The sequence below is a fragment of the Malurus melanocephalus genome, unplaced genomic scaffold, assembly GCF_030028575.1.
Source record: "Malurus melanocephalus ecotype Western Australia unplaced genomic scaffold, MMel_1.1 scaffold_172, whole genome shotgun sequence".
NCBI lineage: Eukaryota > Metazoa > Chordata > Aves > Passeriformes > Maluridae > Malurus > Malurus melanocephalus.
In genome coordinates this window covers 385,159-412,710 of record NW_026623404.1, presented here as the reverse complement: position 1 = coordinate 412,710, position 27,552 = coordinate 385,159, and the positions used below count along the sequence as shown (strand labels likewise).

The window sequence follows — 27,552 nt, the reverse complement described above, 5'->3', positions numbered from 1 at the left end:
ATTCTTGGGTTATTGCTCTCGGACCTATTAACCTCTACTGAGCCCAGATTTCCCCTCTTACAGTCGAGATCATGCAGGGATACTCGGGACATGTAATTTAATAGAAACCTCCAGAAAGAAAATAGTTTCTCACATCCTCAATTTTTCTGCCACCCTCAAAAATCTCCTCATGGAATGAAGTAAAAGTTTTGCTTTATCTCCTAAGCTTAAAGAAGCAGACATTGCATGCCAGGATGGCAAGAGAACTGCTGTATAATGTACTTCCCTATTAGTTGTTTCTTTTGCAGGCTGCTGCTTTTCAGGGCTCCCAGACAACCACAGCATGTAACTGTGGACTTGAAAACGTCTGCATTAAGGGCACTTTTACTGTAAAAGGTAACAACAGAAAGCACCATGGATTTTATTTTTTGACCTCTTACACGTCTGACCTCAAAAAGTTGTTTTCAGCTGCCAGCTGTGAAAATATCTTTTCCTGCATCATCACTGTTATAAAAAAGCTCAGAAGATGAAAAATAACTTTTTGCTGTATCTGTGCACCACAGGACTTTGGATTATACCCTTGAGCTGTAMCGTGGCATTGCCCATTGCCTTCAATGGTACCATTACAATAATGGATGGGAAAGTGGCAAAGAACACCACAGACACAGCACTAACATTCAGAGATGAGACACCAAGGCTTTTTGTCTCCACAGTTTTGAATATATAGGGTGATAAGGTTTTGGCCAAGATCCAATGCAGGGAAGTTTGTAGAAGAATTGAAAAGAGATTTTGGTATTTAGCCAAAGCCTCTAGTTACTACTAGTTCTGAGGATGGCTTCCTTATTTTAATATTTAATGCATATTTTTCATTTCTTGCATGGTACCCCAAAGTACAACACAGTGGTTTTGCCCTCTAGGGAGAAAAGTACCTCACCTAAAAGAAACTGAGCAAAACTGCACAGAATCTTAAAATCACAGAATTTTTCATATTGGAGACCTTTAAGATCACTAAGTTCAGCTATTAACCAGTTTATCTTGARCAAAAAATGTGCCAGACATCTAAATAAAAAGAATAAAACACCAGTATTCTTAAGGCCATCAGCTGAATCACTCTACACTGATAATTTAATGMTGTCCCTAAATGTGCAGTAAATGTCTGTAGGTACTCTTACACTTTTAGAGAGGTCTGTTTAACATAGAGATATCAGRTAAATAAATCAGTTCACTTTCTCTGGGACATAAAACTCCCACCTCACCTGAGAGTGGAAATCCCATAACGCTTTCTTGTCCACTACAATACCTAGCATTTCAGCAGGCCTGAAAAAATTGCCTTGGCATGTGTAYGTGCAAAACAAAAGGTCTGGGGAGGTGAGGATATGCAGGTAGTATCTGTCATTTTGGGAGGGTCACACGTGCCAGTGTGTCAATTCCTTTCACCAGTGCCTGGAACAGGCAGCACACTGTCACTGCACCATAGTGCCATGCAGCATTGTCACAAGTGATGCTGACAGACCGTGCCAAGCCATGCTCTGGCTCCATGGCAGCGCTCTCTGGGACTCACTGTTACCAGCCCGAGCTGACAGTGASAACGGGACCCCCCCAGCACTAAAAAATTAGGATTTACACCAAGATCTACAGTGGGCACAGTGCAGTAACTCTGCCCTACCCTGCTTGCTGCAGTGCCTCACTTCTGCTCTTTATTACCCACTGAGGGTAAAAGGCTGTTAGCTGGGGAGAGCAGTGCTATTAATGGGTTCTGTTACAATATAATGCTTCGTTAACAGAGCTCTCAAAGAAATCAACAACTTCAAAACTCCCATAATCAATCCAATTTAATCTGATATATGCTCTGTCAAACTGCATTTCAAAAGGCTTTTATAATACCGAAATTCAGTTATCTAATAACAGCATTAGCAATGTTAATTTTCTAATCAGAASGCAAAATCATTAATTAACCATGCCTTCTTTAACGAAGAGAAGCTGCAGTTCCTAATCAGTAACCCTACAAATCCTTTGATGTTTATGCATGGAAAGGGTACATTCTCCTCTGGAAATACCTGTGAGGCTTTCATTAGTGCTGGTGTTTGCGTTGGACACAAAATTGTTTCCCTGGCTCTGAGCCTGTCCTGTCCTCTGTCTCGTGCCATTCCCTACAGCCACAAGAGCTGATGCTCAGTAGTACCAGGAGCACTCCCAGGTGGTCCCTGCATCCCAGGAACAACACTCAGCTGTCCAAAGACACCTCATGTCAATCCTGTGAGTYCATAGATGTTGTTTTTCCACCATGTCTGGCCCGTCCTTTCAYTAGCTCAGTGGTACAGAGAAGAGTCTGTAATTGTAACAGGATTGGAAGTGCCCCAGAGTAAGAATGGCCATTTGGCCTCAGGTARAGGATACACCTATCCTCCAGCAGTGTCCAGAAATCAGTAGCTCCCCTGAATATTCTCCCAGCACTCAACTATTTATATTTAGAGCTCCTGGGTGTTTCTGAGTGGTTTAGACTCATGATCTCTGCCAGTGCACAGCTAATCTGAACTTGAATTCATGCAAACTGTTTGCATCCCCATTTTTCTTCAGAAAAAGCTCCCATAGGACTACCACTTGTCATGCAAAACCACATCTGTTTGTTGTTTCATTGTTTGTTTGTTTGTTTTGAATCTGCTGCTAAAAAACATTTTTTGTGAAATGCAGAAAATATATGAAAACGATACGAAATAAATAATTTTAATTTACACCATTGTTACTTAAAGTCTAGAAGTTCATTCCACTTTCTGGAAACAATTGTTTTCATACTTCAATTGTTATTAAAAAATCAACACGTACATAAATTTTCGTTTCAAACAACCTAACAACAAACAGAGGAATTATTTTYAGAATTTCTTTTTTCAGGCAAGGATTAATGTATGAGAAGTTTACACTACATATTTAATAAATTATTAAAACAAAAGTTAAAAACAGAATAGTAAAACAATAGCTCAGTAATTGTTCTTRTCATTTACAATCAGGAAATTAATACTCCTAGGAAAAATTGTTCTCCATGCTCCAGGAATATACCCTTTAAACCTGATGATAAACCAAGTAGCAATTGTATATCCCACACTAAAATTAAATGACAGCTTTAATGCTACTAGGGAAAATAAAACATATTGCTAAGGCTATAAACTTGTTCATGACAATACTGTAAGATCAGAACAAGAACATATGCACAATTTTAAATTTATTTTTATAATATTAGGTTGCCATGTAATAGTTTATTTGTTCTTTAAAAGATATCCTGCTTTTCAGACAGACCATTAACAGGGAATAAAGAGAACCATAAAACACAGCTTCCTACATCTATAGCTAAATAAGTAAATGGCTCTTACACTGTGCTCCATCTGTTAAGAAGTTAGTGAGAGAATTTAGTCCCTTCCAATCCTGCTAGCAATTGGTCCCTTAGCCTCAAGCAAAYACTTCACTTTGTTTTCCCCATTTGTAAAATATTTGTGATTTGGCCTGAAGAACAATGAGATGTTCTGGATGCCTTGCTCAGTTAAGCATTTCGAAGYAAGTATGCTTAACTTTACACATATACCTAATTGCAATGACTTTGACATAATAGGATTTTCTAAAAAAAGCACAAAAAGAACTATTTTCTGAGATGAGCYTTGAAGAACATCTGTAACTTGTGTTTTGAAGTAGAACTGCTAAAAACATACTAGATGGATCATACAATAATGATTATTTTCACTTCTAGCTTGGCCGTCGAGTACATTTACTTTTAACTGATATGGTGTAATTTCTTTCTGTAGTATAAAAGTGCCCCCGTAAACTCTCACATGTGGGGAACAGGACCATGCCCTGACATGATTATGCCACTGATTTCCTTCTCTTCAACTTTTCTGTGTATTTTTAGTTTTCAAAATAGAAGATCATTGCTGAAGAGAACATCTAGACAAAAGGAAACTTCTGTGATTGGCACACACGTGAATAAACTGTTGGAAACTGGACCTCAAGTCATTTTGCCATGCTATTGGCCTAGGAGATGCTATTGCACACACAGCATACATAGCTGAGCACTGAGTATTTTTGAAATTTGCAGCTGTAAACTATAAAAGAAGTTGGTTTTGATTGTTTTTACTTATTTTACAAACAAAATGAAAACAGCAGTTGGTGGTTAAAGCCACTTCACCAAGGTACTGATTCTGTAATTGGGTGAAGCCATTTATGTGCTTCAGCAGAAACCCTACTGACCTTTTTTTCCAGACAGAATAAACTGCCTCTGACATTTGGTGATTCAATTGGGAGAAAAATTCAGCCCTATTTTTCAGATAAGTGAGAACAGCATCTCCCATTAGGTTTCTGGCTGATGGAACAGCGTGTGTCCTCAGCACGACACTCCTGGAAATAAGGCACCAAATGCCTCATCAATAGAAAATGAAAGAATCATGGACTGGGTTGAATTGGAAGAAGCCTGAGAGACTCATTCCAATCCCTGCCACGGGCAGGGACATCTTCCAGTAGATCAGGTTGCTCAAAGCCCATCCAACCTGGCCTTGGACACTTCCTGGGATGAGGCAAYCACAGCTTCCCTGGGCAACTTCTTCCAGTGCCCCACCACCCTCACAGGAAAGAATTTCTTCCTAATATGTAATTGGAATCTTAGCGTTGCTTCCAGGAGGACCTGCTACTCCATGACTGCTGGACACCAAGGTGAGACTGACTGGCTTGTAGTTCCCCGTGTCCTCCTTTTTTCCTCTTTTCAAAAATGGAGATTTTGTTTCCCCTTTTCCAGTCAGTGGGAACTTCACCTGAATGCCATGGCTTCCTAAGTATGCTTCTGAAAACCCTTTTCTAATCAGGTGCTTTCATAGTCAGCAATGGGGTATCTGGCTTTTTCTGACTTTTAAAAATTACAAGTACATTTTTCATTCAAAAATGTCCCCTCCCATCTGTGAATCATGTTCCCAACTAAAYTGAAAGCTGTAGAGTAAAATAAATTAGTGGGCCTGGAAATTCAAGCTTCTCCAGATGCCCCCAGCACCAAGATGTGGGGACTGGTGGAACTCATGGATTCAGCCTGATTCAGACAAAGAACTGCCACTTTTAGGAGCAAGGTAACATGTATCTGACACGAAGCYACTACACAAAAATAGTACTTTGTATTAAATGTCATTTTTCATCCTAAGTGTCCAAGGACACKTCCACAAGAAAAGAAAAAAAAGCTACTATGAACAAACGGARAATTTCCATTTTCTATCTCCCACAACATCTTTCATTTAAAATGGTATTTCAAGCCACAGACATATATACTGCAGAGGTGCCATCTATTCACCTTTAGGTTAAAAGCATTTCTAGTCATAATAATTATCTCTAATGATCTAAAATTATGTACTCATCATTTTCTTGGAGCTGATTACTTCTCCAAAGCCAGCCTGATGGTTAGGCTATGGTGTGCTCTGCTATCCACACTCAAGTTACAGCTGAGTACGTGATATACTTAATATACATTACACTTCTCACATGCTTCTTTTAATTTAGTCTGAAAAACAACTGTAGAAACAGGTGATTATATTTTAACAAGAGAAAGATTGGGAAAAGTTCATTACCTAAACCCTAATGGGTTCATGTCACTAAATCAATGACATATAATCTATCATACCACCCAAACTGATAATTCTGGAGTATTTACCATTAAGTAAAATTTGTTACCATTAWGTTAAATTTGTATGTTCAAGAACAAATGGAATGGCCATGGTTAAGAATTATTTTATTTAATACATACAAAGTTTAAATGACTGCTGTTAAGTAACTAGAGAATGATTTGCCACAGAACATACACAAYATCATGGCTAATCCTGTAGCTTTTGCATTTGACAGTTCACATTGTACTTAAAGCTCAGCTTAAAGAATTCTGAACATTTGTGATGGATGTACATTTGTCCTATTTCCAGCCCCTCTTCCTGGAACGACTTTGAGAGTTCAAGAAAAATAGCTGCAGCAAGACAAAATGGAGGAAAGAAAAATTCTACACATTCTACTCCAGCATCTATTATCTGTGCACCATCTTCCATTTATCTTTCCTGCACTGCAAAGCCAGCCCTGTCTATTTGTCTACCTCCTATTAATGAATTATGAATATACCTGGTAATTAAAATTTGGTATTTACAATCCTGGCTGTGCAGTGGCACAATGTGTGATTCAAGGCTGTCACTCTGTGTTAAAAGCAAGGTATGCAGATCTCCAGGTCTCTGGCAGCCTTTCAAGATGTCTYGCTAGAAACACTTAGCAGATATGCTCTTTTGACATGGCCACAGTGTATTAACCCTGAAGAGCAAGTTAAAAAACCCACATCATTTCAAGGCATACAAACAAGCAACAGTTATTTTGCTTATTAAAAAGTCTGAATGTCTCCCTCTGAAATCACCTATTTTTGGAGACACTTGTATTAATCTTAGTGRCTGCAATTGCATTTCTAATGACAGAACTCCCTGCAGTAAGTCTGAGGCTGATAAGCAACATTTATCGGTTCTTACCTCGATGGGGGAAATGCTGCTGCTGTGTCCAACCCCTCTTCCAGGCCACCCTCTCCTGTGGGGATGKAGGTGGGCAGCTCCCAGTCTGGAGCCCAGCACATGGCAGGAGGTGGGCACTGCTCTGCATGGCCGGAGCTCGGAGAGGGTTTGTTTCGTGACTCTCAAAGAGCCGCAGCCCCTCTGGCTTTTGTACAATTCTTAACCTCATCCCATTCCATAGCCAGCCCTGTCACCCAACACCACATCCCTTCCCAAGGCCCAGCTGGGATGGGACAGCAGCTGCAGATGCCATCATCCCTGCATGGGAGCACTGCCACATCTCTGGGGCTCCTCTGCAGGGCCACAACGACCCGTGGAACAGCATCAGTCCAACACAACGTCTGTCCTGCTGTGCCTCGCTCACATGGAAAGTACCAGCTCTACCCACATTCATTCTCCCACCTTGCAGGTTATTGGTTTTGAATGTGAGATAAAACAAACCAAATTCACAATAAAAAAAAAAAAAAAAAAACCAACATCAAAGCAAAACCATCATCCCAAGCATATCTGAAAGGTCACAGCTGAAAGCTCACATGTCTTGCTCACACTTGATCACATCACTAATCCTTTCCTCACAAAGACTTGCATCTTAGAAGGACATGTTCTGCCCCCTCTGCAGAAGGACTTTCCTTCAGGTCACAGTTGGTCTTTTGGACTAAAGAACGTGAAAACCACAGATGACAGGTATGACAAAAAAATACAAAATATATGTACAAAAGTMATCTCTGATAGTCGGCAGGTTCCTTTCATAATGCTTGGTGGCTGTGATGGCCCCAAGAGGGAAGGCAGAAGGCAGGGCAACATCACATCAGGCAGGTCACTGGGACTTGACTCCACACATCTCCAGCTGCCTGTTCTTGTTTTTCCAGGGTGCCCTCATTACTGCCTAGACCCAAGATATCTGCTCTTGAGATCCAGGGTGTGCTCTGGGCAACACCACAGACAATGACAGAGGAGCAGAAGGGGCAGAACAAGCTGCTGAAAATCACTGTCATCCTGTGAGCATGTGGAGTGGGACAGAGGTGACTCACAACGCTTTCATGGTGCCTGTGCACATCCYTGAATATTACAAAACAATAATTAAGTTGAAATAGATAAGGACAGCACCTAAAATACAGTTAAATATACTACCTGCTGCTCAGGGACAAATTTCACTTTGGTTTTACATCTCTGCAAATTCTTAAAATTGCCTTAAGTCTCTGAAATGTCTCTGGATTCCCCATCCTGTGAAGGACAGCAGAGCACTGAGCCAAAGCTTTGCCCCAGGAATTTCTAGCTGCTCATTTTTTGTTCTCACACTGGGTGCTCTAAATAAGCAATTGGATGAATATTATCACAGAGCTATTATTTCTGTCATAAATTTTAAAAACTACCTATGTGAATAACTGTAAGCCAAAGTCCTTCAGGGACTGTCRTAAATCCAAAAGCTGTCTGAGTGCTAGATTTACTATTTCCATCATTGAAGTGGCTGAATATAGTGCAAAAATACACATACAGAAGGACAGCTCTGTGTCAGCTATAAGCATGCACACAGACTTCTGGGCAACAGTTTCAATCAGAAATTAACAACTTGGTCTAAGTAAATTAACTCACATCCAGACTTCCAACACAGTATGGAATTTGTCCTGCCAGGATGTGCAATGCTTAAAGCACCTTAAATTTTCATCCTGAAAAGAGTTTCCGAAAGGTTTACAGTTCTCCATATRAAGCCAAAATACAGCATTTTAAGGATATTTAAATGATTTATGGAGTTTTCTCTATGTACGGATCGAAGAAACCAAGTAAGATGCTTTTGCGTGTGTCTGCCTCTGCAGCTCAACCTAAGACACCATCCCAAAATGCTGTAGTTTAGCCTCAGTGACCTGTCCCTATTATCCCAAACCTCCTTTCTTGGRCACCAACACTGTCAACCAAGTCCATAACTTGAAACAGAAGTAACAATCCTAAAAAAACCAGTCAGAACTCCAAAAAATTAATCTGGGTAGGAGCTCTACTGGATGAAATATAGATGCAAAAGACCCCAGTAAGGACACAGTTGCCRCCCATCTTCTGCTCTCCTCATGTCCTTTGCAAAGCCAAACAGAGATGAAATTACCTGGGTAAACACAGGAGCACAGAAATAGGATACTCCAGCAAACCTCTGCTGCAATCCTTTGGCGCAAACAGCAAGGTGTTACAATTTCCAGKGGGTTACAGCCAAACAGACATCAGGGACTAAAACATCTGGTTTGGTGAGGATGAAGAGAGTGAGGAGTAATACAYTAGAACCTCTGACGTTGCCTTCTCAGTCAATGATGATGGCTGCTGGCAAAAGGATTTCATCCAGTGTGGCACTGGGAATGGCCAAATCCAGGCTGCCCTCAGCKGAGGTCTATTGTGGGTTACAACCAGGGAGCACAATTGTGGTACATCCTGGATTTTAGGAACTCTGAGCCATTATCTTCTCTCTTGAAGTCAAGCATCAGGATAGCCACATTAATGGAAGTGACAAGCACAAATCTTTCAGTCACCCATGCTACAGAGGCAGGGAGATAGTCTGCTGCACTCCTGTCTTCTGACAGGTTTTGAATGCTTCCATCTCTGTCTGCTGAGAGAGGTGAGAAAAAGGGGCAGGTTCCCACTAAAAGATGGAATTGTTCTGCATTTTGTTCTGTATTCTCAATGTGGAAAGTTACAGTCTGTATCACCAAAAAAAAAAAAAAAAAAAAAAAAAAAGCCAAAAGCAAACCCTAAGATTTTTAATCACTCTGCTATACTTTTGTATAGTGAAAAAACTATAGCACCAGTTTACTACGGTCACATGCCATAAGAAATTTAGTATCACCACAGCCCTAACAATAAGTACAACACTTTAAAACCTTGACATTTAATCTTATCATTTTAGTTAAATGTGAAACATTTTTATTGGGACCAAGAAAAGGCCCCAAGAGATTTTATTTCAGTGGATAGAAATGGTTACCTTGCTATGCCAATAATCCAACAGCCTGCAGACAATACTTTCACAGACAGTACCAGAGAGGAAAGGAGTACATTATTTTAATGCACATCTTAAGAAACCAACAGGTTTAAAGCTATACCTGTGTGTTACATTTTTGGTGGCACACACTTAACTCTCTTAACTAGTACTTCTAAGACCTACMCGATGTGCAGTAAAGAAAGGAAAATACCTTATGCAAGCATGCTCCCTCTGAATAGAGAGATTACCCTTTAATGCTCTCCTGTCTTTTATAGGCACAAWAGGAAAAGAAACTTCTTCATGGTGCAAATTCGTCTCATTCACCTTTTCTTTCATGACTTCATTTGTGCAGTCAATTGCTCACAGACGTGAATAGGAAGGTGGCAGTACAGCCCTGCTTTACCATATCAAATATAAGGGAACAGAAAGGTGAGGCCCTGGAGAGTAGTTTGTCAAGGTGATGCTGCTGGCAGGGGATATCCACATCTTTTCAGAGGGGTAACATTACACTGGATCTCATTTTAATCTCACAGACACTATATAAGTGCAAGGAACTGCAATAATAATTATTATCCTATTATTGTAATTGCTCAAAGGATTTTCTGCTAGTCTCCCATTTAGTACAGTATGTGAAAGGCTGACAAAGAAAATGTGATTAAGGTGTGAAGCTCTGGTGCCTGCCAGCTGTTTTGAAGTGCCAAAAGATTCTCATCATAAACAGTAGCTGAAAGAACGATGGGCTTTCTGGTCCTTTCATCAGGAAATAAAAAATCAGTAGTCCTTCAACATCTGTTAGAGACTCAAAAAAGAATAGAGGGAAGCAATCCAATTCACCTGCATGAACTGCTTTTTGTGGTACAGCACTACCATAGCCTCAAAATATTGAAGTATTGACCATGATGGAGTCCAAGTCAGACTGAATGGAGTAGGACAGAGATGGAAACAGGCAGTTTTTCTGAGGTCATATAAGGATGAAATTTCTTTTCTGTTTGCAACCAAGAAACAATTGTTTTACCTCTTTCCCTTTCGCTCCTTTCCCYGCAGTAGTTCAGCTGACAGTTATCTGCAATCAATACATTACAGGAGCTAATAAGCTGCTGTGGCTTCTGGTGCTGAACCCAGAAGCCACAACAGCCTGTCCCTAGCTGTGGGGTAGGACTGGGACTTTAGGACTTAGCTTCTGGGATTCTGGGATCCTCTTCAGTGGTGCAGAGCTTGGGAAGCACCATGTCAACTGCTTCCACTGGTGGTGCTTCCTGACTATGTTCCCACTTTGTCAAGTAAAGCTGAGGCATGTGACAATAAAAAACAGGGAGAGGAAGACAGCTGATGGAAGAGAACTGAATTTTCTGTGTCTCCTGGAACAGTATTTTTTAGTCTTATCACTGTTCTGTATCTTTTAACTCCTGTACTTCATGTCAGTCCTTTCTCTGCCCTCTGAAACTTGTTTGCCYAACACCAAATAATGGTGTTTCTTTAACACACAGCTCCTGATGCATCTTGAACCCCTTTTGCCTCCCAGTTAAGGGTCAATGGAGGATGAAGAGAAACTTTAGGTGCAAGATCTCAAGCTCAGTAAAGTCCTGACTCCAGGAAATCTCTCATTTCTGAGTCTGAAATGGTGCCTGAAGAACCCATCACCTCCAACCTGGGCCCCAAATCATCTCACCCAGCACCTGCTGAAACCTTGTCAATCATCTGCTGCACACATGCATTTGCATTAACTGTGCCTGTTCCTTTTCTGAGTTATCTGAAAACACCTTTTCATTTTCCAGCTGATTTTAATAATAACTGAATAATAAATCGTTCAAGTGAAGCATTTAATGGATGGAGTCGCAATAAGCAGGACATTGCAAATACAGCTATTAGTATACCAATAATTAATTRCTGATTAGTATACCAATAATTAATTGCTGAGGTCTTCTTTTACTATTTATCCCTGTTTCAGTGACTTATAGTATAAGGAAAGAAGGGGTTTGTCCTGTTTTGTTCTTTCCATAAACATTTGATATTCAGAATAGTGCAACAGATCCTCAAAGACTTCCTTTACTCAGTCTTTTGCTTTCTGCAAATTTTCTTGTGTTTTAAATCTCAATCATTATCATGTTTGTGTTCAGGCTGCAATCTACTCYGACACACAAAGCAGATGAAACTAGGGATTTCCAAAGCTAAATTCATARCTCTTGGTATCTTAAGCTAACAGCTCAAAGCCTCCAGGTGAAAGCAGTAATAGATTCACATCCTCTGTGGCTCATATATGACCATTAAGTTGTATTTACAAGTAGACGAGTCTGTGAATACAAATAATGGGGATTAGCATACAYTTGTTAGCAAAAATGTACTTAATGATTTTGGAACATATTTACCAAGCTTATATTACTGCTGCTTCAAGCCATAGTGACTGCTATAGGGTTAGGAGATACTTTTTCTTTATGAGAGGGAAAAAGTCCCACCATTTGTGTCCACCTTAAGTATTTTTCAAAGAAACTTGGAAAAGGCCCCAGTAAGTCCTTACATGTCTTGCCACAGCCTCAGCCATGCTAATAAAGGCGCCCCACACACCCTTTCGTGCTGGAAGACACAATACCAACCATCCAGAACAAACCTCAGGGTCTCTGGGAGCTGCACAACTCTGACAACTGGATGAAAATCATGCTGATTATGGAATCTCTCTAAAGTAAAGAACAATGATAAATCCAGTAGACTTTTTTTTTTCTTGCCTACTCTGTATGGCTCCTACATTCAACACAAATAAAGACATTGGGTGACATATCYCAATGATGTGTTGATGACATGACAATCTACCTGTGATTTTTTCARTCTTCAAGTCAACACTGGATTTATTTGGAAAAAATTAAGGTATGGGGAAAGGCATTAAGGCTGGCTGACAAGCATCTTGATGGTCTGACCGGGTGATCAAAAATGGTCCCATGCAGCCTTAGAATACAATAATCTGTGAACATTATTACATGATAGCCCCTCTCTCATCTATTKGGGTGACCTTTACCTTTTCTCCTTTGAAGCAACGAAGCCATTGGACAACATTTCCTCCCCCAGAGTGCTTTCACGTCTTTCCTACATCATCTTTAAGGACTTTTAACTTGGATCACTACCGTATGGCACTACTCCTGACCTTCCAGACACACTCTTTCATGGCACATATGTGATCCTGCAACAGACACCAATGGAGGTCCTCCCAATACACCTCTTGTGCTCTTTTTCTTGTACCTTTGCTTGTGCCTCCAGAGCAGCAACTCTAATAATGAATCTATATAATAACWTATCACTCACAGTATTTCTCTGCTGCTTCTACCACACAAGAGAAGCCCTAAACAAAGATAACAATTTTTAGGAAAAGCACCTTAGAAAGAAAAAGCCCTGACCAGCTCTCTACTGGAGGCCACAAAAACACTAGATACAGAGACAGYGTTAACAGCGTGTGCAAACAGCTCCAAAAGCCAGCTTTTCACTTGGCTTGTGCTTTCCTCTTGGAGAAGTGAGAAAAACCCCTGAGTCAGCCAAGAGCCCATGACTATTGATTTTTGAAGGAAATTGTCCTCCCAGCTGCAGTGTTTTTGGAAAGTCCACTCTTAAACACTCTTCAGTTTAACCGAATGGAAATTACCAAGGCTGGAGGCCTTTATCAGCAAACCTCTCCAGGACAGATCCACACAAAAAACCTGGAAAGAAGATCCTATACTACTCTGCTGAGACTGAGGGTCTGTAAAATCTTCCCTTTTCCTCTCATCAGCTAAGGTAAGGAAATAGAGGGCTCAGTGTATTGATACTGAGCTCTATTTAAAAAATATTATAGCTTTTTCTCCTGAATTCTACATGAATGTATTTGTGTTTGATAAAATCTTTCCCCTTATACTCAGTGTTTTCAAGACCTTAACATAGCATCATCCACATCCATATCTCATATTAACTAATAGTGTGAAACACTTCAACTGTACATCAGGAATATTAAAGCAGATGAGGAATTATTTGGGGACAAATAATATGCTACATTTTGTACTTTCTTTGCTCTACAAGAATTTCCTCTCTTTCCCCTGTTGGCACCTTGAATATGTATTAYATGAATCACTTTACCCACTGGGAAAACAGACCTGACCCCGACACTGTGATATCAATGACATTTCTAACAAAAAGAAATCACAGARTGGTCTTGGGTTGAAAATCATCAACAGTGAAGCATAATGCATAGCTGAGAAAGAAATTAACAAAACCAGAATGCTTTTTATAATTCCTAATTTTTTGCATAATAATTTCCAACACTAACATATGCATTCCATTTTACACCACAATGTGAAAATGTAAATTCCATACCCTTTAAAACTGTGGCAAGCAAAGAATGTAAGTCTCAATTCTTTTCAGCAATTAACTCTCTCTGTGAATTTTTCAAAACCAGTTTGATGGATATTCACTAGGCATACCTGAACCATAKGAAAAGAAGATGTGCAAATAAAAATGAAATTCCAGTTTTATGGGTTTAGAAGTTTATGATTAAAATACAYCAAATTTTCTGGAAGAGTGTGCATGCAGAAATGGCCCAGGATCTACCCCACAGAGGGGCTGAAAGTGAGAAACAGAAGAGCTGTTATGCCTAGTTAAATAATTATGTATTTTAGTAGGTCTTCAAAATGTGTTTAAAGCCTTTCCCCACAAACAATCTAATAAATAAGCTCGTGAAAAGTCTAATTACTCTTTCTTTCTCTTGGGCTGTATTTGTATTCACAGGAAAAAACACAGRCATCTTGGCCATGAATATAGTGAAAGGTACTGCACAAGCCTGCATGTTCCAAGAGCAATTGCTGCATATAAATACAAAACTGAAATAGCCTGTGGAACACAAGAAAAGAGTAACCCAACTGACTTGCTTTGCAAACAGGCAATTATGTACCAGGGGTCCAATTTCTAAACATGTTGGTTTTTAAAAATAATAGGAGTTAAGCAATTTATTTCTTTTAAAAATTTGAGCTATGTGATGAAAAGTGAGAACGTATTCACGTTGCTGAAAGAGTGGATTCCTACTATTCCTTCTTTATAAAAGGCTCCAGTCTGCAATCATTGCTCATGTAGAGCCCCCATTTAAATCACAAACAGCTCTGTCTGGGGGAAAAACCTGCAGGACAAGGGCCAGTGTTTGTAGTGGAATTTGTTAATGTTAACATAGCTTGTCAAAACCCAGCCATTACAGCAGCATACAGGTATTCCCACTTGAGTCCAACATAAAACTTCTATATAGTCAGCTGAGGAGGAACGGGTGAAGAGGAAGGATGACCTGGGTCTTTCCAGAGAATTGTCAGGACAAGGGTTATGGGTATGTGTCAYCCTGGTTCCATCTTCTCACCATAAGCAACCAGAAAACCAACTGCTGCACTTATCTGTACAAGTCAGGCAGACTCCTGGGCTACGGGAAAAAGAGTGGGGAAGAAACAGAGTCCTCACAAAGGAAGTAGCACTGCTGAGAGAAGACACTTTCCCCACCCATTATTGCACAGAGGAAACCCTTGGCCAAGTGCTCATCAGGAAGGCAGGTGCTGCTAAGGACTCTGGAAAATACTAGAATGTCTCTGAAAACCAACATGTAGGGTAGCCTTTCTATCTGGACTAGGGTGCCTGAAAGCAGACATCACAGAATTTTTGAGAGTACTCAAAATATAACTGCATTGATAAACAACTGAATCCATATCAACATTGATAAAAGACAGTAAGATCTTAAAAAAAATAATAAAAACCAAAAGCTATGTAAGAACCCTAACTAGAAAGAGGAAGATAAAACTTCTGAGAAAATTACTAAAAGCAAAGTAATGCCCAAATTTCTAAACAAGACACTGTGATCAGACACTTTTGAGTAAATTTATTTTCCCAAAACTCAAAACAATTCTTGATTTACACAAGAATAAATCATCTAGTTTGACTTTGTGTCCTATCACATAACTTCGGTATGCCCACCTCAAGCTGCGGAAGCAGAATTCGTCCTGTACTAGTACAAAATATTTGCCTCAAGCTAAGTACACAGAGGAATGAAAATCCAGTGAAGAGGCCAATTTTTCCTTTTAATTACACTGGTGCAATCATATGGACATCTTCACTATTGCACTAGCAAGATTTTATACCCTCCAATCAGTAATAGTTAAGGTATAGGAACTATGAGAAATGATTGTTTGGTCCAACATGTTTAAATCCAAAGAACTTCACCTGCTCACAATCTGAAATTGCACAATTCACAGTAGGGTCTAAAACAGTTAAGAAATCAAAGCAGACGTCTTCCTCTTTCATGAGCAAGCAAGTCTCAAAACAATCAGGACCTAAAAATGAAATGCATGAGTTATTTTGACTAGCATACAAACTTAGATTACAATGATAAAGCTGAAGTTAATCAATTTAATTTATTTGTTTAAGTGCTTTGACCTACACAAGAAGTACTGCACTGCATTGGCTTCTGMAGAAGGAATGAAGGAACACAATTTTTCTTATTAATCCTCTGAAATGARCATTAAATTATTTCTATAGGTTACTATAAAGATTTTGAGTTTAGTCAGTMCAGTTACATGCAAGGACAAAAGTCTTGTTTAATGCCACAGAAATGAGTGTTCTTTCAGTGTGGAAATCTGACTGTATGTCAGCGAAGACCCATCGTTTATTTTCCCAACAATAACCTTGAAAATTAAAACCAGACTCTGATTGATTGGAGRTATTGACAGTTTGATCTTCTCTCTGCTGTATGGCTATTTACAAATAACACATTTAGAGCTATGAAACTCTTTGAAAATGGATGTTCTTATCTCTTAAAAATGTACTGAGTACTTCTTATGGCAGATGACACCCAAATAYGCACACATTCTTTGATTCCACCAGCAAGTGCTAATAACAAAAATGTTAAGAGAAATTGTTTCCAATAAGGGGAATCTAGCTTGAGCTAAACACCACGTATTAAAGCAAAAACATGCCCTTCAAAAGGGTTTTTTTCTAATAGAACCTATTTTAGAAGGGTAAAATTTAATCCAGTTCCATTTTTCTAGCCAACTGGTACACTGTTTGCTTTCGCAGTTAAAACCTGMCTGTATGGTAACTCCCAGCACACTCCAAACTGCATCCTTGGGAATACTGCACTGCTCTTGAGAGCAAAATACCATTCAGCTGTATGAACCCTCACTTTCTAAATAAAGAACACCATGGTTTTAAATGACACTGATTACAAGGTTACGCTTCTATTGCTAAATTGAGTTGTAATTATAAAGCAGAATTAATAACCAAATTTAATGAAAATCCCATTATGATGCAGCTGAGTAAATCAAAGTTGAAACTGCTGTAGGTAAAATGACAGATAGTCACAATATAAGGCAATACTAGCTGAGTCTATTTTCTCAGCTTTCTGGAGGTCTCAGCAGAAAGTTAACTCCAAAATGACATTGCCTCTCCTGGCAGCAGGATGCACAAACCCAGAGACAGACACAAAGAGAGGTAAGGGTGATGAGGGAGGTTCCTGTCTGTCCTCAGTGCTGCCTCTGACCTCAGCAGATCTTCCCCAGAAACTGTATTCCCACTGGTGAGGCAGAATCAGGCCCTCCAATTTCAGGTCATCAACCCCACATAAATCTAGAGGGCACAGGAGTCAAAGACTAACTCTTGGAGAAAGAGGAAAGCTATTACTAGATACAAAATTTTTAATTCCAGTGGGCTTCTCATCCTTAATAAGGCACATAATAAACAAGGTTATGTTTTGCAGGGCTTGCATTGACTGGAATTAAAATCTAGTAAAACTGGAACTGTGCAAAAGTGGTAGGAAGTGTCTGATTTTCCCTAAATTACACTGATGAGGCATATTTTCATCTCTGAATACTCATTAAGTCAAACAGACTCAAAGAGAAAACCTTTACTTTTAGTATAAAACACTAATGGAAGACTTGAATCAATCTCTCTTCTTCCTCTTTAGCCTAACTCTGTACAAGAACTGCAGACTGCTATAGATTAAAGATTTTTGAAACTTAGACAGAAAAACTTTCAACCATAAAAGAAGAGCTGAAAGGCGAATAGTTCTTTGTAAAATTATTTTACTACCTTTCATAAGTATTCAAGTATGTTTAACAYTGACTGAGTTGCTGAGATATACAAATGTAGCATATAAATGGCGCTCAGAGGGCAGAAAGTTATTTTGCATTCAGCTAAAGAATAAATACATATGATCCTCTCCAAAAATCAGTGTATTGCTCCAACATCTGAAATCAAAGTGAATGTAGGTAGATTTCTAATCATGAGCGGAGTTTCCTGCTTATAGGSTGCAAACCAATGTATGCCAATAGACAAATGTTTCAGCTCTGGTGTATTGTGTTCTGATGAGTAAGAATCTTGTACTATTCATGTTTTGGAATCATTTCAGTTCTGTCAGTAAGAGGGATTCTCTGAATAATGTATGTAGTGCAAAAGAAATGAACAGAGTTTAAATAAAACACGCAAATGTGAAGGGAAAAGAAAGAGGACTGACATCTTCAAAGTTATATAGATCAGATCACTTTTGCTAACTCACAACAGATTCTATCTGCTAAAGCAATCTGTTTCATATGCATTCATGATTTAAAATAAAAATATTAATGTTCTAGGCCTCTTTGAAGAAAAGAAAAATGCATAAAATAACCATTGGAAATTAGCTATGACACTGAATACACAAAATTATTCTAGTTCCAAAAGTACTCCTGGGTGAACACTCTGACATATGTTTTTTACCTAGTGAAAAGAAAAAAAACATTAAAGTTTTGCCAGCATTGCAGTGAGTTACCTGCTACTATGCCATCCACAATCCTTTGGAATAATCTGTCTACTGTCCCTAACACATGYGAAGGGTCAGGCCCTGAATCTTCACAAGTAACCTCTGCAGCAAAGGGAAACAGAAATAGAGGAAACTGGCAATGTCTCAGAGCTTTATGCTTGAACTCACATGAATATTCATCTCGGTCCAGCAGCTCTAAGGCTTTTGTACTGTGTATTCAGGGACATGTGCTCTGAGTAATTTCTACACAAATAGCAAGGTCCAAAGCCACCGTTTCACAGCAGCTCAGCAAAGAGGTTTCATCTCATATAGCCATGAAATCACTTAATTCAGAGATGATGGCGGGGCTTTCTTTAATTAGGTTAAAAAAAMCTCACACATTTGAGCTTTAGAAGCCTCTGTCAAGCCAGCAAATTCAATCACATGGAAGCCAGTGTCCTCCAGCTATCAGACAATTGATTTTTGCAGGATTCTGCTCATATTTAGCTTAAGGAACATGAGATATGTTCATTCATTTGTCAGTCAGTTTGCCTACATTTTATGAGGAGAAGATCTGTTGTTTAGAAAATATTCTTCAGTACGAAAATGTTTTTAAAAATAATAAATAGTCAGATAATTGGCACGAGACCGCAAAACATGAAATAACTACAAACTTGGACTAATGCAAAAATACATGTGGRTTTAAGTGACAAGCAGAATCATAAATAAGGCCTTTAGGATGACTTCTATTGAATACAGATGTGCAGAATTATATGAACCTACACACATAGGCATATAAATTTACTTTTCTCTTTCTTCTCTGCCTCCCCCCATATGRCAAGAGTTCACAATTTTGAAAGCCATTAAACTGTTTGGAACAAAAACTGGGTTCAGCTTAAAGGGGAAAAAAAAGATCAGGTTGCAAATCACTATGTCTATAAATGACAGCAAACATAGTGGGAGAGGTGTTCCTCAGTTAGATGTAAGGCAAAAATAACATAAGGTGGCTGGAATGAGGGAAGAATCTTCTGCGAATAGTCTAAATGAGCAAAGTTCTGGGAAAATGCTTTTTGAATTTAAGGTGTTTAGTTTTACGCAAAAAAAAGTGGTCCAATTTTAGACTTTTAAATTTGTGCAAATCAGGATTAAATCATTAACATTCAAATGGAAATATGGACCGATATCCTTAATCCAAAAAGTAACAGCCTCAGAAATTGTCAGAACTAGATGCATAGGCAGAATCTAAAATAATTCACTTCACCTAAAATTACTGATTTTAGGATACAAAAATTTTAGTCCCATCTCTTTTACTAAAAAAGCTAAGTTTAAAAAAAGGCACTGTGTCATTGATCTACATGGAGTAAATATTATCAGTGCTTGCAAAAGTTGACAAGAATTGTAATATTTTCTCAATGAACTACACCTGCATAGATCTGATTCCTTCCAGTTTAAAAGCATCTTCTGAAATGTTTTTACCTTCTGGAATTTGATATTGATTTTCACACTAAACACAACTAATATGTTGYTTCATATAGAATTCACACTTTATGGGACATCAGTCTTTCCTGCCTAAAATGAATGGAGCCATTTTGAAAGCTCAGAAGCTTTTCTCTTAAATAAGGTGGCAAGGTCATCTGAAACTTGAAGTAGTGAAGACACGTACAAATAAATTTAGCAACCATGCAATAAATTATTCATGAGAACTGCACAGCATATTGTATGTTTACATATTGAAAGGTGCCACAGAGATGGCAGTGAGAAAGTGAAAAGAAACAAAACACAGCACGCATTTTTAAAGGCACGATGAACACTAAGACATTCTCCTGTATGTTTCTATTTTAAACTCGCTCAGCAATATTGTTTAGTGCATCTACTTCCAGAGGCAATTCACTCTTGAATGAAGAGGAGGGATTCAGAAACTTAAGAGCCACAGAGGAAAACCTATAGAATCCTGAAATATGAACATCGAAGTAGTAACGCTACTACAATCTTCAGCTTTGCCCCACTGGATACCACTGTCTTACATAATAACACGAATTCCTTTTAAGAAGCCAGACACACACTGAAAATAAATARAAATAATGCTGTGCCACTCTCAGAGATTAGGCGTTATCTAGCACATGCTTTAACCACCGGTAAAGACCCTTGAGGTGACTGAAATGCAGCAAGTTCAGCTGATTACACTTTGCTTATTTTAGATAAAAATAAATAAAATAAATGTTACCTCATTTGTTAAGGGTATTTCTTGCTCTGTCTTCCTCTCATTGTGTATGTGCATCTGTGTGAATGTGGGGGTGTGTATGTGTTTATAAAATATATAGTAGGAAGAGAATATTTGTTCCAGTTGAGGGGTCTGTGAAATCAAGTAGATCAGATACTAACTTGATTTGGCACCGATGTATGGATGCACAGAGATACATCCACAGGATGTATGCATTACGAAATGCTAAGAGACATTTACAACCTAGAATATAAGAGCAGGGCTGCCTCAAGTGACATCACCAGATCAACTGCAGCGTCAAGCAACTCAGATATATTATCCTGCACACCACTGTTTGGCTGTCTCCTTTCCAGCCATTAGAAAAGCATTTGAGAGCACAAACATTATCATACATTTTCAAATACACGCAAGGCACAGCATGCACAGTAGCAAACAGGAGTAACTGTGGGGTTTATGGACTTATTGAGAGATTCATAATTTTTCTTTACAACAACAAAATTCATCTCCATAGAAACTGGAAAGCAAGAAACTACAGTAATAACACTAAAGTAAATGTCACATCAGGTTAGTCAGCAGAAGGCAGGAGAGGGGATTTTGCTYCAGTTAGGAACTAACAAGGACTGCTGCCCCTTTTGCTCTTCTGCAAAGGCTATGTGTACCGAAGACATACTTCCCTGATGTATTTACAATGCAAGATAACGATGTGGTTTCCTGCTCTTTCCACTGCAATTTACCCGTAAGGTGGTCAGACCAGYGGCATGTTTACTTACAGGCATTTGTTACAGCGAAGCTGTTAGCTGTTTCAATGTTGTCTACATGAGGAACCAAATTAAAAGGTGCTTCGGATGCATTGGGGCTGGTATTATGAAGAAAGATTGCTAATCGAAAAGCAGTGTATTCCTGATCTGTGTTCCTGATGAAGAGACCACCTACAAAAAAAAACAGAAAAAAAAAAAAAAAGCGAAAAGCAAAAGAAGCTGGGTAAATCATTTGCAAACTACTTACTGTCTTGTAAAACCAAGCAATTGTCTCTCCCAAAGCTGCACAGTAAGGCAAGTCCTACGACTTTAATGGATAAGGAACTAATCGTATTCGTAATCACAACCACTGCCTTTAAATCACTGTCCCCAATCGATTTTAACCTCCCTGATGCGTTCACTCTTCTTTTCTGACTTCTCGGKTTTCAGCCTTTCATACATAAATACCCAGATTGGTCATGATTACAGTGACCTTTTAAAGTGTTTAGCCTCCATCTCCCTGATACCGAACACACTGGTAAATCAGCTGCTCAACAGCCTCTCACATTAAGTGGCGGGCTGATTAAGCGGAACGATGCTTTCTGGATTAAAAAAAAAAAAAAGACCAACTCGGTGTTGGATAATCTGCACTGAAGAGGAAAATAATGAACTTTGCTCCTCTGCAGCCATGTGCAGGCAGGGAGCAGCTCAGCCTTATTAGCAGCATCTTTACAAGTCCACAAGAAATGATGCAGTGATGGAGCTGAGCTGGAAACAATTCAAATAGCTGCGTCCCATCCGAAACACGTCCGAAAGCAGGGAAGCGGGAGGCGATGGGAAAGGGGTGATGATGGGGTACAGGACTACAGGCAGACACCTACAAAACCCTAAACTTTCCAACTGCAGGGAGGAACGAAGGGCGACGTTGCCTTTTACCCCCTGTCCCTGCCGGCTACTGCAACCTCAGGTGCCCAGGACTCGCCATCCCTTCGGGAGTCAGGCAAAAGCAAGGGGAGCCGGAGGGGGCTGAAGCAGCCAAAGGGCATCATCCCCGAGCCCCTTCCTCCCCTGCCGCTATCGCACACCCTGAGGTGGAAGGAGTTCTGCAAAAGATAAGCATCCTCACTCCCGCACGCGAACGCACTCAGAAATATTTACACACACAGACACACGGAGGCACATACATAGAAACACGCGGATGGTTCGTGAAGGCATGGAAATGGGATGGTGCTGAAGGAGAAATCTGCAAAAGCTGCCTTCAGAGCCTCCTTTCCAACTCACTTCGCAAAAAGATTGAACCCCTGGACACATGCATGCAGCCCAATGCAGCGCTTACCTATTTGCACGCTGCTAGGAAAAGCTCCCATTGCTAGTCCCCAAAAGCCAGAAAACAACAAGACAAGCTGTCTGCAAATTATCCTCATCTTCTTTTCTGCCTCTCTGTCTCGCCTTCTCCCGCTCGCTCGCTGGATGCTGCTCAGAGAGGCATCGAGGGCGAGGAGAATGCACACAAAACCAGGAACAAAAAAAAAAAATTAAAAAAGGGAAGGGGGAGAAAAAGAGAGGTTTCCTCCTTTTTCTTTTTTCTCTTTTTTTTTTTCTTTCTTTTTCTGGTGGTTTTGCTTTAGTATTTGTTCGCTATCCTCTCCCGCTCGCGCTCTGCCTCCCTCCCGGCTGGCGCCTCAGCAAGCCATGCCGCGGTGGCGGATTTTTCCCGCAGTCTCCATCGCCGGGGAGCGGAGTGTGTCCGGTTGCGAATGTTGCACATGCAGAAGATGGTGGTGAGTTTGGCGGCGGGGGGCAGCGTCTGGCGGAGGCGCGGCGCGGCGCGGGCGGACATGCGCCGTGCGCCCCCCCCATCCGCCCGCACCGCCGCGGGCGGGAGCCGCCGCCGTGCGCCCCGCTCCGCTCCGCCCCGCCCGCACGGCATTTGCCTTTATTTTTGATTTTCCTTTGTGGGGCGGTTGGTGGGTTTTGGTGGTTTTTTTTTTTTTTTTTGGGCCCCCCTCCTCCCCCCGGCCTTTTCCCTGCCGCTCGCCCATCCGCGGGCGCGCAGCGGCGCGCAAGTTTGTGCCGCGGGCGTGGGGCGGGAGGGCCGGGCAAGGTCAGTGCCCCGGGCGGGGCGCGGGGGGCTCGGCCGCTGCCGCCCATCGCTGGGGCTGCCGCTGTTAAGCGCCAGTTATTATTAATTTATTATTAATGAAGGCGGCTGGGCGGATGTGCGTGCGCTGAGCGGCTGCGGGGACGCGGCGGGGTTGGCGTGTCCCCCTGGCCGGGGGGGCGCTCCGCTCCGTGCGGGAGCAGCGGGACCCTCCGCGCTGCCGGGCTTTGCGGCACAGGATGGAGCGCACGGACGGGAGCAGGGATGCGCTCAACGCTGTGGCACTCGTGCCCAAGGGAGGGAGAGCGAATGGGAAGGAAAACTTCACTGCTCTGTACCGCCTCCTTTTTGCTTTTTTTTCCCCTTTCCTTTTATCCATTTTCCCCCTTTCTCTTTTTTTATCTAGTATTTTTAAGTGGGAAAAATATAATGGAGCTCTTTTAGTGTCTAGTCTTTTTTTGGTGTCTTTGAATTTTTCTTTTCAAGCCTTGGAAGTTTCCCAGAGGAGCTGCCAGAAGTCTGGGTCTATTGCAGTTAATAATTAAAAGATATGTATAATAAATGATAGGTAATGAAATCATCCAAYAATAGCTGTATGTCAGAGAAGGGAGCTTCTAGTTTCACGCGGGGCTTTATGTTTCTATCAGTCACAGGGAATGATTRAAGTTGCAATACCATAATTTTGAAACATTAATTGGTGAACTTYGTTGCTCTGCTTTGAAACACATACATTTCCTCCAAGATCAGAGTTTTTGCCTCCTTTCACTCAAGTTTATTTTCTTCCTTTTTTCCTACACCTTGTATCCCCAAACTTTCCTGTTGCAGAGTGAAAGACAACCCCTCTAATTGCTGCAGAGGGTGACAGTGATTTGTAAAGAATGATTGTGAACTCCTTAGCATCTACACATACTCAGGAGGGTAAGCAGAGAGTACGGATAACAGAGATGGATGGATAGACAGACAGACAGACTGACTGAYTGACTCACCAGCATGGCTGTGTGCAGCTGTGTGCTTGACTGTGTGTGCRTGTGTTTGGGAGAGTGTGGAGTTCCTGTAAATGAATTACCTTCTGAAACATTTCTTTGCAGATCAATGGCAAACAGGCATARCCTGCATTTCAGAATACTCATTCCTTTATGTTTCAGTAAATCTTCTGCTTCTGTTTACTTTCCCTTCATGTTTTCCAGTCTTTCCTCTGAATTGGCAGGCTTGTTCTTCAAATTATTTACCCATGTCTTTTTATGACCTCTGATTTTGCTCTTGCTTGATTTTCTTTTCTTCTTCCTTGCTTTGCCTCATTTGTTTCCCTAAATTCTCCCCAAAATTTGGTTCATCTTTTCTCCATTCTTCATCATTTAACTTTTTGACKTCGTAAACCCAAATAAAGAGCAATGAAAATGAGATAATAGTTCCATGCCTGGCTGGTTCTTTGCCACTAGGAGCAAGTGAACTTGGAAACAGGTAAAATATTTTGCTAATTTGCTGGCACATACTCATATGAATTCATGCCAARTAAGTATTAAATATTAGGATTTTAGACATATATCTGTTATAGTGGATCAGCAAGTTACTGCCTGCTAACCGAGCTGAGGAATGTACTTTGGTCTTTTTCAAACACAATGGTAGTATGTGAATATAAATTTAATTTGAGACCGYATAGGAACATACAGTGGTCTAACCTGATCTGATCAAGAGCCTCAGCCAGTGGTTCCTACATCAAATCTATAGTTTCTGTTGAAGCTGGAACATGTATTTTAGAGAGACACCCGATCTTGATTTAAAGACTTCAAGAGACAGGAAATCCATCACTTCCCTGGATAAGTTGTTCAAGTTGATATCTACTCTCATTTGTTAAAACCTGCACTTTTCCAGCTTTGGTTTCTAATGTTGACTGTCAGAGAWGAACCCAGTATTCCTGTAATGGTATCACTCAGTGCTATTCCTGGAATTAATCCTGTCCTCCAGTTCACACTCCCTTGCTCAGAACGCTCAGGATCATTTTTGCAGCTGTGGAAAGCAGAGAAAAGAAAGGAGATGAGGCCATACTATAGCAATTTTGTTTAAAAGATACAAGGGGAAAAAGAAGAAAACTATAATTGCAGTATCAAAGGGAAAAAATCCCATTTCAGTAAGTTTTGAGATGTGAATGGCAGATGATCAAGTAATTGATCACAATGTTTATCTTACGGAAGAACTGGAGCAGGAAAGGTGTGTAAACAGGGATGTAGTCGAGATTAAGGCTGAAGGGGAGGAAAGATGAGAAAAGRTTTTAGATTCACTGCTGCTCTGGTGGGTTAACTTTGGTTGCCAAGGGCCCATGAAGCTTTTCTCCCATTCCCAAAAGCACAGGGGGTGAAAAACAAGGTGAAAAAAAGCTGAGTGGTCATGGTAAAGRTGAGGAGACCACTCACCACTTGCTGTCACAGGCAAAACGGACTCAAATTGCTTAAAGTTTAATTTATTGCCAGTGAGGATTACAATGGGCTGGTAAGACAAAAGGGCAAAACTATAACCCCCCCCMGGCACACCTCTTACACCTCTTACCAGGTTCAACTTCACTGCACTTTTCATTACTTTTCTCCCTTTTCCCCCTGAGCAATACAGCGGGATGAGTGGGAGTTCTGGTTAGTCTGTAACATTTCGCTACTCCTTTCTTCTCATGCTTTTTCTATGCTCCAGGGTGGGTCCTTCCCATCAGGAATGGTTCTTCAGAAACAATTCTTCAGGAATAGACTGATCTAGTGGAGGCTCTCCATGGGATGCAGTTCCTGACAGAACACCTTCTCCAGCATGAGCTCTCCATGGGATGCAGCTTTCTTGAAGCACCTCCAGCTGCCTTCACAGGGTGTTCCACAGGATGGCTGCAGTGCTGGTATCTRCTCCATCATGGTTCTTGACCACGGGCTGCTGCGGTGCCTGTAGCCCCTCCTTTTTCTCTTTCTTCACTGATTTTGGTGCCTGCAGGGCTGTTTTATCCCCATTTTTCTCACTCTTTCCTCATGCAGCTGCTGTGCAGTAGTTTTTACCCCTTTCTTCAGTCTTACCCCAGAGGTGCTGTCCTGCTGGCATCACTGATGGCCTCAGATTTGGGCAGCGATGGGTCTGTTTTGGAGCTGGATGAAACTGGCTCCTTTTGGGAGCTTTTTTGGTGATGGAGGCCACCCCTGCAGCACACCCTCCACCCCAGTGACATAAACCAGTATAGCTGTACCCTGCCAAGCCAGAGGAGGCCAGAAGGGAGAGCCTGTGTGTTTTCCTGGTGGCAYCTGGGGACGTCCTGCATGAAGCCATTTCTGAACTGGGGTCCCAGCATTCCCTTTGCTCCCCTCAGGCACATTGCAAAAGTTGTGGTTGGTGATTAAGGGAGCGAGGGAATGATCTCGGAGTCCCATAATGAAATATCAGAGAAATAAAAAAAATATTGAAGGAAGTTTTGTTGAATRCACCAGTTGTATGGAAGTGGCACASTAGAGAGGGTCTGTCTAGGGAGTGCTGACTGTCGGTGGTGAAGCCTTGCTCTGCCTTAGGGCACAAACAGCTCCTGCTGGCCTTGGCTGGAGGCCACCACTAGGGAGAASACTCACTCTGTGGAGAATCAGCTGAGGCTGACTGTCTTCTGCAGCATGTGAATGACTCCTGCTGCTGAAGATGCATGAAGATGATTTCTTTTCCCCCCTCTGGCAAGGTTTGGAAACCTTTGGCTATTTTCTTGATCAGATAGTCTTGTGCTTGAACAAAATGCCTGTATGAAAAGAGCCTGCAGGAGATGGAATAATATGAGAAGATTTACTCTAAAGAAGAGATGAAGGCTGTATGTGAGCTAGGAGGAGTGAAACTGCAGRAAAGAGCCCAGAGGCATTCATCTTATGGGAATCCCAGAGGAAAAGCAGGATATGGAAGAGACTGATGCTTGGCAGTATAGACAGCATTTGTGTTGCATATGTAGTGGATAAATATCTCCATGCTGAAGTAGCAACTTTGATTCATATTTACATGTCCTTGCACCCAAAATACAAATCCCAGCTATAACATCTATGACAAGGGCATGTCATTATGTGTCTGGAGACATGTAACTGTGAGGGAGAAGAGGTCTAGAGTGAGAAGGGGGGAAAGTAAAGCTGTGCCAGTTGTCGAGGGTTGTGACAATTAGGAGCACAGAGTGGAGGAAAGGAGAAGGATAATTTCACTAGAGAAAGACACAAAAATAAAGATCCACCACCCCACCTTCCCAGCAGGTTCCAGGTGCACAGAG

At 40.9% G+C, this 27,552-nt stretch overlaps 1 protein-coding gene across 5 annotated transcripts in view; it reads right to left on the bottom strand.

Annotated features, from left to right (window-relative positions):
* Window positions 1-22,709, bottom strand: part of GRIA4 (glutamate ionotropic receptor AMPA type subunit 4) — a 210,647-nt gene extending 187,938 nt beyond the window's left edge. For 4 of the 5 annotated variants that reach the window (XM_057372466.1, XM_057372467.1, XM_057372468.1 and 1 more), the window contains exons 1-2: window positions 22,536-22,679; window positions 21,233-21,391 (exon numbers count right to left, since the gene is read on the bottom strand). In XM_057372466.1, coding sequence (XP_057228449.1) covers window positions 21,233-21,391; window positions 22,536-22,623 — 247 coding nt within the window. In that variant the 5' untranslated portion in view covers window positions 22,624-22,679. Of the gene's footprint in view, window positions 1-21,232; window positions 21,392-22,535 lie in introns of all 5 variants that reach the window. The other variant, XM_057372470.1, reaches the window with a different exon arrangement.
* Window positions 22,710-27,552: the final 4,843 nt, after the last annotated feature.